Source organism: Salmo salar, chromosome 01, assembly GCF_965601325.2.
Source record: "Salmo salar chromosome 01, fSalSal1, whole genome shotgun sequence".
Lineage (NCBI taxonomy): Eukaryota > Metazoa > Chordata > Actinopteri > Salmoniformes > Salmonidae > Salmo > Salmo salar.
Genome location: NC_138291.1, coordinates 145434444 through 145452045, shown reverse-complemented (window position 1 = coordinate 145452045; position 17602 = coordinate 145434444). Strand labels below are relative to the sequence as shown.

Here is a 17602-nt window from a genome sequence, read left to right as displayed (position 1 = left end):
AGAAGCCCATCTCCTACTGTAAATAACCTACACACTGTGTGTGTGTGTGTAGCCAGCCAGCCAGCCAGGTAGAAAAATGGCAGAAAAATAAAAGACGGACATCAGAGTATTTTTCAGTACACCAAAACGCAAAGTAAGAACCCTAGTAGCCTAATATCTCAGACTAGTTGATAAAATGTTCATAAGAAAGAAATGAAATTCTAATGGAAATGTTTCACAATGATGTCATTAGGCAGAGCAGGCAACAGATGGCACACAGACAGCAGAGTTGGGGACAGCTATGCAGGGACAGACTGGCGGAGACAGGGAGTCTCAGGTAAGTTTTTGAGTCTTTGTTTGGCAACATTATGAAAGGTTCTCCATTTTTTTGACTTGTAAAATAGGAACATAATTGGAAAATGCCATGGATACCCCCACTCTCACCTTAAACTGGTGACTGAACTAAGATTTGTTAAAGGCAATGGTATTGCTGTTGTGATTAGTTGTGTAGTTTTGGGTACCGGTAGTTAGGAGTACGGCAAACACCTTATTTCTTTGGTTCCTCAATATACATTTACCATACTACAATGTAGGCTATGTGTTACAGCACTACTTTTGGTGTCCCCCTCAGGAATTGCTCTTGAGAAAATCTCATGTAATTGTCCCCTCCAAAGTTGATATCAGATTTTCGCACCTGTGTAAAGTCCCTCTTTTTAACTCACCTGTACATTCATTTTCTTTGTTCTTTTTTTGTTGTTCCTTTTCCATACAATCCGTTATGTCCAATTGCACTAAATATGATTTGAATAATGCAAGAGCAGTCTTTAAAATTACATTCAGGAGCAAAAGGTTTTGAATAATTGTTTTTAATTCATATAAAATATATAATATTGGAATGGAATAAAAATAATAACTCTGGAATATAACATTTAATTACAATAACTAATTTACTCAGTGTAACATTGATGTGGAAACTATTATGCTCTGCTATTGCACGATTCTAATTTTAAAGACAAGTGGTAAGGGTAGGTAACAACACAGCCGCCACGCTGATCCTCAACACGGGGGCCCCTCAGCGGTGTGTGCTCAGTCCCCTCCTGTACTCCCGGTTCACTCATGACTGCATGGCCAGGCACGACTTCAACACCATCATCAAGTTTGCCGCTGACACCACAGTGGTAGGCCTGATCACCGACAACGATGAGACATCCTATAGGGAGGAGGTCAGAGACCTGGCCGTGTGGTGCCAGGACAACAACCTCTCACTCAACATGATCAAGACATAGGAGATGATTGTGGACCACAGGAAAAGGAGGACCGAGCACACCCCAATTCTCATCAACGGGGCTGTAGTGGAGCAGGTTGAGAGCTTCCTTGTTGTCCACATCACCAATAAACTATCATGGACCAAACATACCAACACAATCATGAAGAGGGCACGACAAAGGCATGGGTCCTCAGATCCTCAAAAAGTTCTACAGCTGCACCATCGAGAGCATCCTGACTGGTTGCATCACTGCATGGTATGGCAACTGCTTGCCCTCTGACCGCAAGGCAATACAGAGGGTAGTGCGTATGGCCCAGTACATCAGTGGGGCCAAGCTTCCTGCCATCCAGGACCTCTATACCAGGCAGTGTCAGAAGAAGGCCCTAAAAATTGTCAAAGACTCCAGCCACCCGAGTCATAGACTGTTCTCTCTGGTACTGCACGGCAAGCGGTATCGGAGCACCAAGTCTGGGTCCAAAATTCTTCTTAACAGCTTCTACCGCCAAGCCATAACACTCCTGAACAGCTAATCAAATGGTTACCCAGACTATTTGCATTGCCCACCCCCGTTTTTACGCTGCTGATACTCTCTGTTTATTATCTGTGCATAGTCACTTTAACTATTACCTCAATTACCTCGACTAACCAGTGCCCCCGCACATTGACTCTGTATTGGTACCCCCTGTATATAGCCTCACTATTGTTATTTTACTGCTGCTCTTTAATTATTTGTTACTTTTATTTTGTATATTTTACTTATCTATTTATTACTTAACACTTATTTTTCTTAAATCTGCATTGTTGGTTAAGGGCTTGTAAGTAAGCATTTCACTGTAAGGTCTACACCTGTTGTATTCAGCACGTGACAAATAACATTTAATTTGATTTGACCTGTAGGTCACAATTAAAGCTATCCCCAGTAAAATTGGAGCTCATGCACCCACCTCCTGCACTGCTCACACCTAATCCAGTCCCCACCTGTGACTGAAAACAGGGGGAGAGATGCCAATTGAAAAGCTCTCTCTTAAAAATGTAGATAGCTATCTAGCTATATGATATAACATGCTGTGTAAAATAGCTAAAAAGCTATAAAGTTGCATTAACTGTAAAGCTATCAGTCACTAGTGGAATCATTTGCAACTGAAATTAAGTTACATTATCTTTTTTTTGTGTATTTTACCTCAGACGATTGCTAGCTAGTACTCCTAGCAGCTTATGCTAACTAGCTAGCTGGCTAGCTTTTTACTTATGCTAACTAGCTAACAAGTTAGCATAAACAAGCACTAACTGGGCTAGTCATTGTCTAAATAACAGGTAGAAACACATTCATAACCTTACGGGGGTATCTGGTCCCCAACACACTCATCCAACATATTACTACTTTACAAAACAATTCTCAAAATGTTTCTCTCTTAACTCTTAACAAGTTGATTATTTATCTTAAGGCTTTTCTACTTGTATATTTAAAAAAAATATATAGATCTAACTTCATTGGAATATTTATATCTATAACTTTTTCAAAATTGCATTTTTTTTTACCACAAAGGGTCCAAGAGATGCAGAACACCGACCAATCACTGTTCAAGTATTTTGGTCAGTTATTGATTATAGGCAACCTAAGTGGGACTGCATCTCTTGGACAAATACATAAGGCCTATTCATGTCAAAGGGAAATACACTGAACAAAAATATGAACACAACATATAAAGTGTTGGTCCCGTGTTTCATGAGCTGAAATAAAAAATCCCAGACATTTTCCATATGCACAAAAAGCTTTTTTCGCTCAAATTTTGTGCACAAATTTGTTTACATCCCTGTTAGTGAGCATTTCTCCTTTGCCAAGACATTACTATATCCCAGCTTTCCATACATCTTGTATAGCCTAGCCTACACTAAACATTTTCAAATGATTGAGCTGGTGAAAACCTAGAGGCTCAATGGCCTCAAAAAAAATCTATATATATTCATTTTCATCCACAATGTCTAAATAGGCTATTACCACTCCTGTCGGCAAATTGCTCTTCTTCCAGTGGCCTCTGTTATTCTCTGGCCTCTCCCCCTGTGTGCTCCCATTTTCTCTCTAGGGTAAACAGATGCTCTCAAGCTGAAAGTCTTATGTAACATTGTACCTTCACCTTTCAACCCAATTTCCACACTATAAAAACATATTTGTTGACTCAATTTACAAAAGTTTGTTACAAGTCCAATCAGGATTTCATGTTGAGTTAGCTTAATCTAAAGTTACTTCAACCTAGTAAAGTAAGTGGAACTGACACATTTGGATTTAATAGGTTGTTGAGTGACCATGATACTTGTAGTCAAATCAATGTGCTTCAACTGTTTGTTTTAGTTGTGCTAACAAAGTTACTTAAGTTGTTTTGGCAAATTACTTGGTGGGAAGGACAAGTATTTGCTAGTCAGAAAAACAGAACTATTAGTTGTTTCAACTTACCAAAGTTTGTCATAATGCTGCCTTACAATTTTAAGTTGTGTCAACTTCCAAAACAGTTAAAACAACAACTTTTTTTAAATTACACATTTCTGAACTGGGCTGAAATCTTTGAAATAATATAATAGTGATTTCAGTAGGGAACATTATGCTCCCATCTGTCTCTTGCTCATGTGTGAGCATTTTCACCAGTTTCAAAACTGGCAGTGCACTCAGTAATGTCAACTAACCAACACCACTTTAACTACAACATGCTAAGTAACCGTTACAGAAATGTTTTACTTGTTCGTTTTAACTTGGTTGTTTATCTACCTTCGTTGAATGTTGACATTGCTCTGGATAAAAGTGCCTGCTAAATTACCAAAATGTAAATTTTGGTAATCTGAATTTGAAATTTGTTATTTTGCTTCAGTTGATTTGACTTCTTAGTTTTCAATTTATAAGTTGAGTAAACATATTGTTTTTTGCTAACTCAACTTGAGTTCATAAATTAAGACTATTTGATGTGTTGTAGTTATCTTACCTTGACATTTTTTGTCAGCACAACTGTTATGTTTCTTCAGTTGATTTGACCTCATGGTTATGAATTTCTAAGTGGAGTAAACACATAGTTCTTTGCTAACTCAACTTGATTGAATATGTTTTGACATTTTGAGTGAGTTGAAGTCAACTCAACTTTTGGAAAAAAAGGTAAACTCAACTAATTTAGTTGACTTGGCTAGTTCAAACGAGTCGTTTTGACTGAATCCTTATATCCTTTTTTACAGTGCATCCATTTTTTTTAATGGTAAAATAAAATGTAAAATGACTTAGCACTTCATATGTTATGAAGGGTTTGTCTATCAGTGGTTGACATTGTGTGATTGTTTGTGCTTGCTGAAAATAATGGTGTTCTATGTAGCTGTTATAATTCAATCAACTTTTGCAAAGCCTTTATAAAGGCCTGCTTAATGTAAAGTGCTTTTGAACAGCACCATTTACTCATGAGTGTGTAAAAATGATGAAATTCACCATACATTCTTGACCATAAGTATTTAATGAGAGACCAGAAGATACAACAGGTGAGGGACAGTAGATCTGAAGCTCTTTATCAATAGCAGTTCTTCAGATAAGAAACTTATAACCCATTTCTGTTTATGATTGCATCATTACATAATGAAAGAAAAACAATGTTGTGTAGCCAGATAGTTGCCGTAAAACCTGACAGTCTTGCAGACCCATCTGCATGCCCATGGTCTTGACTCAGAGCAGATGTCCAGGGATTCAGGGCAGAAGTACATATCTGAAGGATTTTTATATAGAGACCCAATTAGACATACAACCTCTCCCTCCTAACTGTGTTTGAATGTGCAGTCCTAATCCAGGCTCTTGTCCTCTCCTTTCTAGACACCTACAACTCTCTGTTAGCTTGTGCCACCAAACCCTTGTAACTTATCCAGAACGCTGCAGCCCGCCTGGTGTTCAAACTTCCCAAGTTCTCCCATGTCACCCGCGCCTCCACACACTCCACTGGCTTCCAGTCGAAGCTTGCATCTACGACAAGACCATGATTCTTGCCTATAGAGCAGCAAGGGGAACTGCCCCTCCCTACCTAGGCTATGTTCAAACCCTAAACCCGAGCACTCCGTTTTGCCACCTCTGGTCTCTTGGCTGTCCTACGGGTCAGTTCCCGCTCAGCCCAGTCAAAGCTCTTCTCTGTCCTGGCACCCTAATGGTGGAACCAGCTTCCCCCTGAAGCTAGGACAGCGGAGTACCTGCCCATCTTCCCGAAAATGTCTGAAACTCTACCTCTTCAAACAGTATCTTAAATGATTCCCCCCCACAAAAAAAATATATTTTCCTACTGGCACTGACTTTGCTGATAACTACTTTGTTGAGTGGAAATGTACTTGCTATGACTTTAGTATGTGGTTGTCTCACCTAGCTATCTTAAGAGGAATAAGATCTGGATAAGAGTGTCTGCTAAATGACTAAAATGTCAATGTAAACTGTAAGTGGACTCTGCCTCCCCCATCCTCCCTCCGTCTGCCCCCTGCCTCTCTGACATCTGTTTCTCTGTCTCCCCCATCCTCTCTCCGTCTGCCCCCTGCCTCTCTGACATCTGTTTCTCTGCCTCCCCCATCCTCTCTCCGTCTGCCCCCTGCCTCTCTGACATCTGTTTCTCTGTCTCCCCCATCCTCTCTCCGTCTGCCCCCTGCCTCTCTGACATCTGTTTCTCTGTCTCCCCCATCCTCTCTCCGTCTGCCCCCTGCCTCTCTGACATCTGTTTCTCTGTCTCCCCCATCCTCTCTCCGTCTGCCCCCTGCCTCTCTGACATCTGTTTCTCTGTCTCCCCCATCCTCTCTCCGTCTGCCCCCTGCCTCTCTGACATCTGTTTCTCTGTCTCCCCCATCCTCTCTCCGTCTGCCCCCTGCCTCTCTGACATCTGTTTCTCTGTCTCCCCCATCCTCTCTCCGTCTGCCCCCTGCCTCTCTGACATCTGTTTCTCTGTCTCCCCCATCCTCTCTCCGTCTGCCCCCTGCCTCTCTGACATCTGTTTCTCTGTCTCCCCCATCCTCTCTCCGTCTGCCCCCTGCCTCTCTGACATCTGTTTCTCTGTCTCCCCCATCCTCTCTCCGTCTGCCCCCTGCCTCTCTGACATCTGTTTCTCTGTCTCCCCCATCCTCTCTCCGTCTGCCCCCTGCCTCTCTGACATCTGTTTCTCTGTCTCCCCCATCCTCTCTCCGTCTGCCCCCTGCCTCTCTGACATCTGTTTCTCTGTCTCCCCCATCCTCTCTCCGTCTGCCCCCTGCCTCTCTGACATCTGTTTCTCTGTCTCCCCCATCCTCCCTCCGTCTGCCCCCTGCCTCTCTGACATCTGTTTCTCTGTCTCCCCCATCCTCTCTCCGTCTGCCCCCTGCCTCTCTGACATCTGTTTCTCTGTCTCCCCCATCCTCCCTCCGTCTGCCCCCTACCTCTCTGACATCTGTTTCTCTGTCTCCCCTGCTCCAGGGATAGGCAGCAGAATATCTCGCTTCTCTTTTCGTCTCTTTCCCATCCCCTGTTTTCCTCGCCGCCTTCCCTGTTCTTGTTCATGCTATTTCTAATTTTGTCATCCTCTCACCCTCCCTGTCTTTCTTGTTTCTATGTGTCCTTCTTTCTGTGTAGAAAATCTACAACCCCCCCTGGAGTTCTTCATATTTTATTGTGTTGCAAAGTGGGATTAAAATCTATTTAATTGTCTTTTTTTTTCAACGATCTACACAAAATGCTCTGTAATGTCAAAGTGAAAAACAAAACACTAATATACCTTGATTAGATAAGTATTCATCCCCATGAGTCAATATGTTAGAAACACCTTTGGCAGTGATTACAGATGTGAGTCTTCTTGGGTAAGTTTCATAAGAGCTTTGCACACCTGGATTGTGCAATATTCTCCCAAGCTCTGTAAAGGTGTTGGGGATCATGGCTAGACAGCAATTTTCAAGTCTTGCCATAGATTTTCAAGCAGGTTTAAGTCAAAACTCTAACTTTACCACTCAGGAACATCCACTGTCTTCTTGGTAAGCAACTCCAGTGTAGATTTGGCTTTTGTTTGATTCCAGGCTGTATCACAACCGGACGTGATTGGGAGTCCCATAGGGCGGCGCAATTTGGCCAGTGTTGGCCGTCATTGTAAATAACAATTTGTTCTTAACTGACTTGCGTAGTTAAATAAAGGTTAAATAAAAAAAACGAAAAAAATATAGAGATATGTGTGGTGGATGGTACAGTATGTGTGGATGGTGTTCGTTGTTGTCCATGTAGCCCTCTCCCTGCTGTCTGTCTCTTATCTCTGATCACATCTTGCACCCCCATTAACCCTGTCCCCTGGCACAGTTTGGTACCCCTGAAACATTTATCAGTTGCTTTAATAATTAACCACACACAAGCTTATGGCATATACAATGAAGACAGAATGTGAATGAACGCTCTTATCTGATACTTTGCTTGTCAGGTAGAAGCAAATCTCTACGGGTTGGAAAGACACTGTCACTGAAAGTGACGTTATTACTAAGTGCCTGCATGGGCTCACAAATAATGATTACTGCAATATAATTTACTGATTAGTTTAGAGGGTTTTAGTTTCTATGATTTATAATTGAATAAACCATTCACTTTTACTTCTACGTAAAATCATTTTTAGTTCAGTCCTCCAATAGCTTGTTATTTCTTTCACACTGTTTTGTGTACTCTGTTTCTCCACTACCCCAGGTTCTAATCTTTCCCCCTCTCTCGCTCTCTCTTTCTTTCCAGGAGTGACTCAATTGGACAAATACTCTTTCGGGAACTATATTTCCGCCTCAATGGATGAAAAGCAGATTTTTGCTCACTCATCTGTTTGGCTGTTTATCTGCTTCCAAGTACACTCTAAAGTAATGCTTGTTGGCATCACATTAAAAAATATCCCAAATTCCCATAAAAACAAAAAAGCATTCTGACTACTACATTAGTAGTTAGGAAATAGTTGACATATTCTCCTCTTTTCTACCGTAGGTATATAATTCAGATGTTGTTTATTCTGTTGTTGCTAGCGATATTCATATATATAATATATGTATTTATTTATTTATCGCGGACCCCCTGCAGTGCTTCCGTCTGCAGACCCCGGGTTGAACACCCTGGTTTAAAACATGGATGATGATAAGCCTATGAAATGTATAATATGCCACATTCCCTATAATGTCATCTAATATAACATGTCTCAAGAGAATACCAGATTTACTTTAACTTCTTGAGCACTGATTTATTTCTTTTTTTACGTGTGGGGGAGGGGGATTTGGTGCATAAGTAGGAGGGCTTATTGCCAAATGTACCACGCGCTCCTGTGACGGGACTATACAATACCATTCTCCGCTGGGCAGAAAGTGTTCTTTGAAAAGTTTTACTCCTGAAAGTATGGCCAGATATAAGCCCTGGCAGTTTGGTTGCTGTCTCTGTATTGGATTATTGGGTGCTATACTATCCATTTGTCTCTGCATAGCCTTCGATGTATTTATCCACCGAGGATGCTCGGAGGACACCTTCAAGAACGCGGCGGTTTCTGCGGATTCTCAACTTTGCTCAGAGATTGGCAGGTATAGTAGAGTACGGTTGCTTTGCTTAGTTAGATACGCTCTTAGAAAAAAGGGTTCCAAAACGGTTCTTCAGCTGTCCTCATTGGAGAATCAATTTGGTTTCAAGTAGAACGCATTTTGGTTCCAGGTAGAACTCTTTTGGGTTCCATGTAGAACCCTTACTACATGGAACCGAAAAGGGTTCTTCCTGGAACCAAAATAGTTATTCAAAAGGTTATCCTATGGGGACAGCTGAAAAACCCTTTTAGGTTCGAGATAGCACCTTTTTTTCTAAGGTACAGCTTGTGAGGATTTATTTTAAACATCTTATTTGAAGTTTTCACTGTTATCAATAGGAGTGTGATCTAAACAGGTGTTTGATGGTTCTGTAAAATGGCTCAACTGGCCTCTTTAGGCTACAGGTTCAAGCCATGTGCCTTATCCTGTACTGTACAACATAAATTGAAATGTCAATATTGCAGGGATAGTCAATCTTTACTGCAGGGATTAGAATCTTTGTAGACTATTTATTTTCAACCGAGTCAAGCAAGGTGCAGTGAGATATAAAATGTAGACTAGTGAACAGTAAACGGATTAAGGGATTTGATAGGCTGTCATGGAGATTATGGGCTGAAGAACATTTCATTGTATTGCATTGAACCCAAGTGACTTGATTCAACTGTGACTGATCAGATCTATAGCTTTACTTGTATTACAAAAAAACAAATCAAGTGTGCCAGTCAACGGCAATATCTGTAAATTCAGAAAATGTTGTCCGACAATAAACATTTGTTATGTTTTTTTTATCTGACTTTTCCCAAGTTTTTAAGCACACTGACATGTTTTGTGTATTCAATGGCTTGAGCTTTACATTCCTTCGGTATAATCCCTAACTTGGCATTACCATTTTGTTAATGTGAGGGCTACCATGACCTTAAATAAGTAGCATCAAATCAAGCTTGAAGTCAGCTCCTCAAGCAACAGAAAATATTCAGTTTTGTTAGCTGAACCGGTAGTGGTAGAGCACACACCATGCTTTTCTCTGTTGAAGGTCACTATATGTCCCCTATTGGCGAGATGCATCCAGCGAGCAAATAATTACAGGAAAGAAAATTAGGAAAGGAAAGGAAGAAGGAAAGGAAGCAAGGAAAGTGTGCTAGGAGAGGTGGAAATGAGCTAGGACAGGAAAGTAGATAAGGAAAAGGAAGCTTGAAAAGAAATGAGATAAGGAAAGAGAGTTAGTGAAGGAGGAGAGGAAAGGGAGGTAGGGAAGTTGAAAAAGTTTGAGAACCCCTGCTTTAAAATGCTCTGGATAAATTATGTAAATGAGTTCTCATGTAGTGAGAACATGTAGTGATTAACCACAGCCAGTAAATGGCGATATTATAGGTTTTAGTTACAGGCTAGTTTTAGTGACAGGTTGCTGCGGGGCTGCAGCTAGATACTATTACTATCGGCTGCAAAAGTTGTCGCTCTTCAGCAATCCATTTCCTTCTTCAGTTGGGTGAAACTATCTTTATCCTTCGCAAACAATGAGACATGAAGACACTCTAGGGGTACAGATTACCCAACATGCACCACCTGACTGGAGGAGAGAGGATGTAAGGACCGTTATAGTTGGACATGCTTCTGTCTGGTGGGACATTCCCACTGAATGTACATGTACAAACCAAACAAGCTGTGTGATGACACCATGGCCTCAGATCGCCATACAGTCCCGTCTATTGTTGTTTAACAAAGAGAGGAAATGAGAAAGGACACAAGGCTTTTAATACCTGTGTCGTAATATTTTTATGACCCTATTTTAGTGACCCGGAAAAGTCCCGCCAGACATTAATAAGGGGTCATGGCTTTCATCTGGATTCACTTAGTCAGTCTTTATCTTGGAAAGAGCCAGTGTTCTTATTGTTTTGTATGCTCAGTGTAGATGTAGGATCTGATTCATCAGTGAGCCGATGCCAAAAATGATGTTCTATTAACAGGAAATGGCGAGACAACAGTAGAAACAGATGTGAATGCTTCACTTGACCCTGTGTTCTTAGAAAGTCTTAAAGTTTTGAATTTTACTCCCATAGAAAGAGGTTATATAGGCATATTTGATTATTTTACTGGGTCCTCTTTGCTTTCTTTCTGAAAGATCATGTTTTTTTTCATTCAATGAGCCCCAGGCAAATTCATCAGCTGGCAAATGTTTGTCATCCTCAGTGATTATGACCATCTTTAATGTAACCCTGATCAAACCTCTGATTTAAAATATCCATATGTAAAAAAAAAAAAAAAAAATCCTCAAGCGACCAAAGTGAAAACAAGGACCCATATAAAAGTAACATGTTAGATATGATGAGTGGTATTCAGAAATAGTCAGTTTCCTCTGTTAGCTGTGCTCTGACAGGTTGAGACATGGTGCATGGCCCAAACTTGCCTCTTGGCATGGGATTTGTCATTCTGACTTTCCCTTGAACATAACATAACTTAAGTTTAATTAAAATTACTCAACTACAGGAAGCTGTGACGTGTGTGTGCATGTGCGTGCGTGTAGCCTATGCGCACACACCTGTCAAGTATTGTTTATAGTGGAGCATTGAAGTTATACTGTAATGCAGGGTTTCCCAAACTCTGTCCTCAGGACCCCAAGCGGTGCACATTTTGGTTTTTGCCCTAGCACTACACAGCTAATCAAATAATCATGAAGCTTTGATCATTTAAATCAACTGTGTAGTGTGTCGTGGAAATTCTAACCAATAAGGAGAGACTTTATTTCTTCAAACAATCATACTTTAATATCGATTAATTATTGCAATAATGAAGCTGGTCAACGAACCACCCGTAGGTGATTCGTCGAGAGCCCGATGATACAGGAAATGCTGATGTGTTATATAGTAGACCTAAAAATTCTTAGTCATGGCTCGTTCCACCCCTCTCCGGCAGATCAGGGCATCATAAGCTACCTTGTTTTCTTCTTGTGGCTGTGTGTATCGGGTGTGTGAGGTAATAGCGCACAAACAAGTGATAACGTTAGTTCTGTTACTCCTCTCTGTTCAAGCCAGCCTCTGTTCACCTCATATCTACACACAGAGTCAAAGTGGAAAAATGCCAGCTCCTTCTTACAAGACAGTGGAAATGTACTGGTTTAAGGCTCATACAGCGCATGTACATAACAAAGTTAACCATTAAGAAATATCAAATTCATTATTCATTACATTGTCTCTGCTAAACAAGCTTAAAAAGCTTATACACAATTTTTCACCTTACAAGTGTTAGGGCAAAAACCAAAACATGCACCCCTTGGGGACCTGAGGACCGAGTTTGGGAAAAGCTGCTGTAATATGTGCTGTGTTTCCAGAGACATACTGCTACAAGGAGGGTCGGCAGTAGATGGGGCCATTGCAGCTCTGTTGTGCACCTCACTGGTCAACCCACAGAGCATGGGCCTGGGAGGAGGCTCTATATTTACTGTTAGGGATACATTTGGTGAGTCTGTTCTTTACTGTTCTTTGCTTCTGTGTTACTGTACCGTGTACGGTTTAGCCAATAATGTTTGTGGTGGAATTGTGTGACCTCTACATCTCTTTATCAATCTATTCTCAGGTAAGGTGAAAACCTTCAGTTCGAGAGAGACTGTCCCACAGTTATTCAAAGCGGACCTGCTGAAGGGCTGTCCCACATCTGTCACATTTATCACAGGTAGGTAGACTTGCCAATTGATGGAGGAATGAATGAATGGATTGATGGAAGGATCAATATACAGTATGAATATGTAAACATTGCATGACAACAACAACTGATTCAAATTCAAATTACTCCAAGACCACTAAAGTAGAAATGTATTTTAGTATTTCTAACATCAAATGTGAACAAACCACAAGCCCATGTCTGTACCCCTTTAATTTTGCTCTCTGTCCTGGAGTGTGGCATCACATATCTCTTTTTGCTTGTGCTTTACACCTCTTCTGCCTCTGTGGCCCCTGGTAGGTAGTCAATGGATTGGCGTTCCTGGAGAGTTGCGTGGGTATGAGGTGGTTCACAGACAGTATGGGAAGCTGCCCTGGGCCAAGCTGTTTGAGCCCACCATTAGACTGGCCAGAGAGGGATTCCCTCTGCCGCCCTACCTGGGACGCCTCCTTAACTTCCCAATCATAGAAAACCTGGTGAAAGCAACATCACTCTGGTAGTACATCTCACACTGACACACAGGAACTCAAATGTGTTCCATTTGTTCTCATTCTAACCATACTTCTACCTAAAACAGGCATTTTCCCAAATGAAAAGTCAACAAAGTTGTTTCAAGGTGCATGTATCTCAGTCAGAGAAGTCCAGATATCCTGTCCTATTACCCTAGCATTGAAGCTAATAATAAACGTATTCTGCTGTAGTCTTTATCGGTTGGCTCAGACCAAGTTCTCATCCGTATGGTTGTGCGGTACTATACACAGACAGACTGCAGAGGCTTTCCTAAAGCCCAGCCCTGGGATTAACATCAAAGGAGGTTGTCTCCCCTCAGCTCCCCACTCTCCTCCCCTCTCTCCTCTTACAGAACAGAAGTCTAAGCAGTAGCACAAGATCTGCATAGAGAAAGTGCCCTTGGCCCCCCAGCAGATGGACAGGGGGATTCACATATACTCAGGGATCATTTGAGATGCTAATAGGTTTCCACAAGCTGCTTAGGAAGGGAGATATTTATGAAATTAGGTGGTAAACAGAGATGTAATGTTTGTTGGCGGTAGCTACTTCTCTGTCCTATCTCTGTAATCCAGTGAAGTCGCGTCACATCCAGTAATAGGCTATGGCATGGCTACATGTGCATGTTTATGTTTGTTCTCTTGTCTTTTCCCAGTTTATGGTTGCTATGGTATAATGAATGCATTCCCCTCCAGTGAGGTGTTCTGCCACAAGAACAAAACGGTGCTGGGCATGGGGGACATATTGAAGTTCCCTAAGCTGGCGGAAACCATGGAAACCATTGCAGAACAAGGAGCAGATGCCTTTTACACTGGCCAAATTGGACTTGACTTGATCCAAGATGTAAAAGCAGCAGGTGGGTGAGGTTGGTATGTGTAAATGAGAGAGAGCGAGAGAGAGAGAGAGAGAGAGAGAAGGAACAAACTATATCCCCCAAAAATGTATATGAAAACTCAAGCTTGTTATGTTTTCTTGTCTGGATTGCTCACATGGATAGACATACTTTGTTCCCCGTTATATTTTAGGTGGGACCCTAACCATGGAGGATCTGAAGTCATTCCAAGTCCGAGTGGAAGATGCCTGGACTGTTCCTCTGGGAGATTACCAGATGCACATCCCTCCACCTCCAGCAGGGGGAGCCATGCTTGCCTTTATTCTCAACATCATTAAAGGTGCATGATCAAATACTTTCTCAAGTCTTTCAACTCAAATCATCGTGGTAGCTCACAATCATTGAACAGTTCCAAAATGTCCCTTCATCGGGTAGTAGAGATTTGAATGGCTGTTTGTAACCTTTCCCAGGGTTTAATTTCACCCCCAGGTCCATGGAGGGGGACCAGAAGGTCCTGACCTATCACTACTACATTGAGGCAGCTAAATTTGCTAAAGGACAGAGGAGACGCGTCCGCGATCCTGTCTTCAACCCTAAAAAAGTAAGGATCTGAGAATAACTGCCTCTTTAAGTGTATTCTGTACTTTTCACCCACTAATATGTGAAATACTTTTTTTCATGTAGGATGCATCGTATATGGTGGACTCGGATTTTGCTGATCAGATCAGGGTATTGATCAGTAATAACCGTACCTATAACAACTCCTACTACAACATCACACCTTCCCCTGACCGCTTTGGGACCACACACGTGTCAGTCCTGGCTGAAGATGGATCTGCAGTCTCTGTCACAAGCACCATCAACCAAATGTGAACCTCTTCCCTCGCTGAGATAGAGAACATTGCAGAACAGTAGCTACGTCCCTCTAAATAGAACACTGTCTACTGTATTAGAACACAATCTCCTTCTAAATATGAATATGATGGCAGTCCTGACGGCAAACAAACCAGCTAACACTGCAGATTTTGGAGTTGTGTACTCTTCACTTGGCTAACAAAACAGTCTTTCTTTCTCTCCTTGTAGTTTTGGTGCAGCGATTTACTCTCCTAGAACAGGCATCATCCTTAACAACGAGCTGGCGGACTTCTGTTTTAGAGCAGAGAGAGTCAGTGCAGGTAGATTCAATGTTTTTAAATGAATGTATCACTTAGGCCTACCTATCTAACCTCTAACTGGTATTCATGGGGTGATATCTTATTATATAAGTCTATGGGTGATATCTGTGTATATGATTATATCTAATTTCTCACAGGTGAACAACCTCCCTCTTCAATGGCTCCAGCTATACTGAGCTCCAGCTCTGGGAAAAAGACCCTTGTAATTGGGGGATCAGGGGGCAGCATGATCACCACCGCCATGGCCCTGGTGAGTCTAGATTCAATTTCTACCAATTTCACAAGTCTGACTGTTCCTTCTCAACCCATTACCATCTGAGAAACTGAGAAAGGGATCCATAGGGCCTCATCAACTCTCTCTCGCTCTCTTGCTCTCTCTCTCTCTTGCTCTCTCTCTCTTTCTTTCTTTCTTTCTTTCTTTCTCTCTCCTTTCAGTCAATCATGAACCACCTTTGGTTGGGGATGAGTTTGAAAGAGGCCATTGCTGCTCCTGTAGTGTTTGTTGACGGCAACAACAATGTGAACTTTGAGCCTACCTTTGATAAGGTAATCCCATGTTCGTATCCTCTCAGTAAACCAATGAAAATGACAGCCAATGTCACTGCAATTGACTGCCTGAGAGCAGTGACCATTTGAGAAATGTAAGGAACTTGTATGTCGGCCCTGTATTAAAGAACATAAATGCTTAAAGAAAAGTGTGATAAATAAAAACATATACCAATTTCATTTAAGGACCAAAAAACGGACAGCTGTGCCATATAAATTGCAAAATAGTTGGGAAGAGATTTTCGATGTACCCATTCCATGGCACATGGTTTATGAATTGATACGCAAAACAACGGCGGATTCAAAACTTCGAATTTTTCTATTTAAATTACTATACAAAATTCTTGCAACCAATAGAATGTTATATATATGGGGGATACAATCTTCCCAGCTCTGCAGATTCTGCTGTGAGGAGGCAGAGTCATTAGATCATTTATTTTGGTATTGTCCATATGTAGCTCGTTTTTGGTCATATGGCAAATAGAAATCCAAAATGGATGATGTTGAGAGATAGATGGGAGGGGTTGAATGGAGCTGAAGGGTGGGACTAATAACAAGATAACCAATGTAAAACATATGGGGTCTGTAAAATGGATATAGGTTCAGAACTTTTGTGAAATAGCACAGTTACAAATAGAAATCAAACTGGATGGACATCAAAAATAGAGGAAGGACTAAAAACAAACAAAATATAACTATTGTAAAATAGATTGTGTCTGTAAAATGTGTATAAGATATATAAACTGAAGGTAGAAGCCTAAGTGTTTATTGGTTTACACCAATTGGGGGAAGGGTGGTAGGGTTTGCGGGGAATAATAAAGGTATATTCTAAAAAAAGTATGTATGTCTATATAGGTATGTGTATGTGTATATGTATGCATGCGTGTATGTAAAGTATATGGATATATATTTACCCAAAAATATATGGGGAATTGGAAATGATGCAGACAATTACATTGATGGAAGCAACATTTTCTCCCAATATTAAGGTGGTCCATCCCTAAAAAAATGTACACTGAGTAAGTGTTGCTTCATCGCAATCAAACCATGACGTGGAATAGGTAAGGATTGCGAGTGGTGCTTGTTTTACCCTGACTAACTGTCTGTCTGTGCTTTCAGTCTGTAATAGAGGCCCTAAAGGTAATTGGACACAGAGTGACAGACTACCCATACTTCTTCAACGTGGTCAATGCTGTGGCCAAGGAGGACAGATGCATCACAGCCGTGTCAGACGGCAGGAAGCAGGGCAAAGCTGCTGGCTACTGACCAATAGAATACCAGGACATTAAGAGGTCTTACTCAGGTCTACAGCCAAGTAGTGGGCCTCAGGACACTGCAGTAGATCCAAGGGGATCATCATTTTAGTGAGATGTATTTTTATAGTTCATTTATGTTTATATATTAACTATTTTTCTAAACCAACAGTCCAAGAGCCTTAAGAAGAATCAAATGTGCCACTTGACAAAATAGTTTGGCCTTTTTTGGGGCCTCTCACTTTGGCACTCAAATGGATGGAGTTTCACATTTTACAAAGTGCATACAGTACATGTTTGTTCTTGAGGATTTACTGTACAGTACACATACAGTATAGTGAGGTCCTGAAGGAACTGACATGGGAACAGAAGGTCAGTACAGCCTGTCAGCCTGTGGTAACACGGGGCTCTTGCTGTGACCACAAGGACCTGTCAGATTCAGGCAGAACATGTAACAACACAATCCTCCAAGTTCATTTATTAGTCCTTCTCTGGAGTGTAGTAGCAATACTCTGAGACTCACACATTCACTAAGATAAAACAGGCTTTCTGCAGCCCCCTTTCGCAGTACATTGTAATAGAATCAACATCTGAAATAGCAAGTAAATCGGTTAGAGGGGCTGAATGAATACTAGTGCAATAGTGATAGTGTGCAATCTTACAAAAGCTATAATGGCACATATTACCAAAATGTGAAAAGTAATGTGCACTGATGTTGATACTGTGAGAGTACTGTGTCAGCTTTTTATGTATTTAATTGACCTCACCAGGGCCTGTTGTCACAAATGTACAGATTTATATAAGTCCCCTCCAGGTCTATTAAAACTTCAACTAGTGTTAACTTTCA

At 41.3% G+C, this 17602-nt stretch overlaps 1 protein-coding gene across 2 annotated transcripts; it reads left to right on the top strand.

Moving 5' to 3' along the window:
- Window positions 1-8526: 8526 nt before the first annotated feature.
- ggt5b (gamma-glutamyltransferase 5b) lies at window positions 8527-17602 on the top strand. Of its 2 annotated transcripts, none has more exons than XM_082955347.1 (12): window positions 8527-8791; window positions 12114-12241; window positions 12359-12458; window positions 12747-12938; window positions 13645-13805; window positions 13975-14121; window positions 14252-14382; window positions 14466-14650; window positions 14865-14956; window positions 15094-15206; window positions 15392-15502; window positions 16622-17172. In XM_082955347.1, exons 1-12 carry the CDS (start codon window positions 8613-8615, stop codon window positions 16766-16768), a joined length of 1686 nt encoding a protein of 561 aa, XP_082811473.1. In that variant the 5' UTR covers window positions 8527-8612; the 3' UTR covers window positions 16769-17172. The 2 variants fall into 2 exon arrangements, with proteins under 2 accessions (XP_082811473.1, NP_001167198.1); NM_001173727.1 differs by having other exon boundaries at window positions 8604-8791; window positions 12359-12454; window positions 12743-12938; window positions 16622-17602.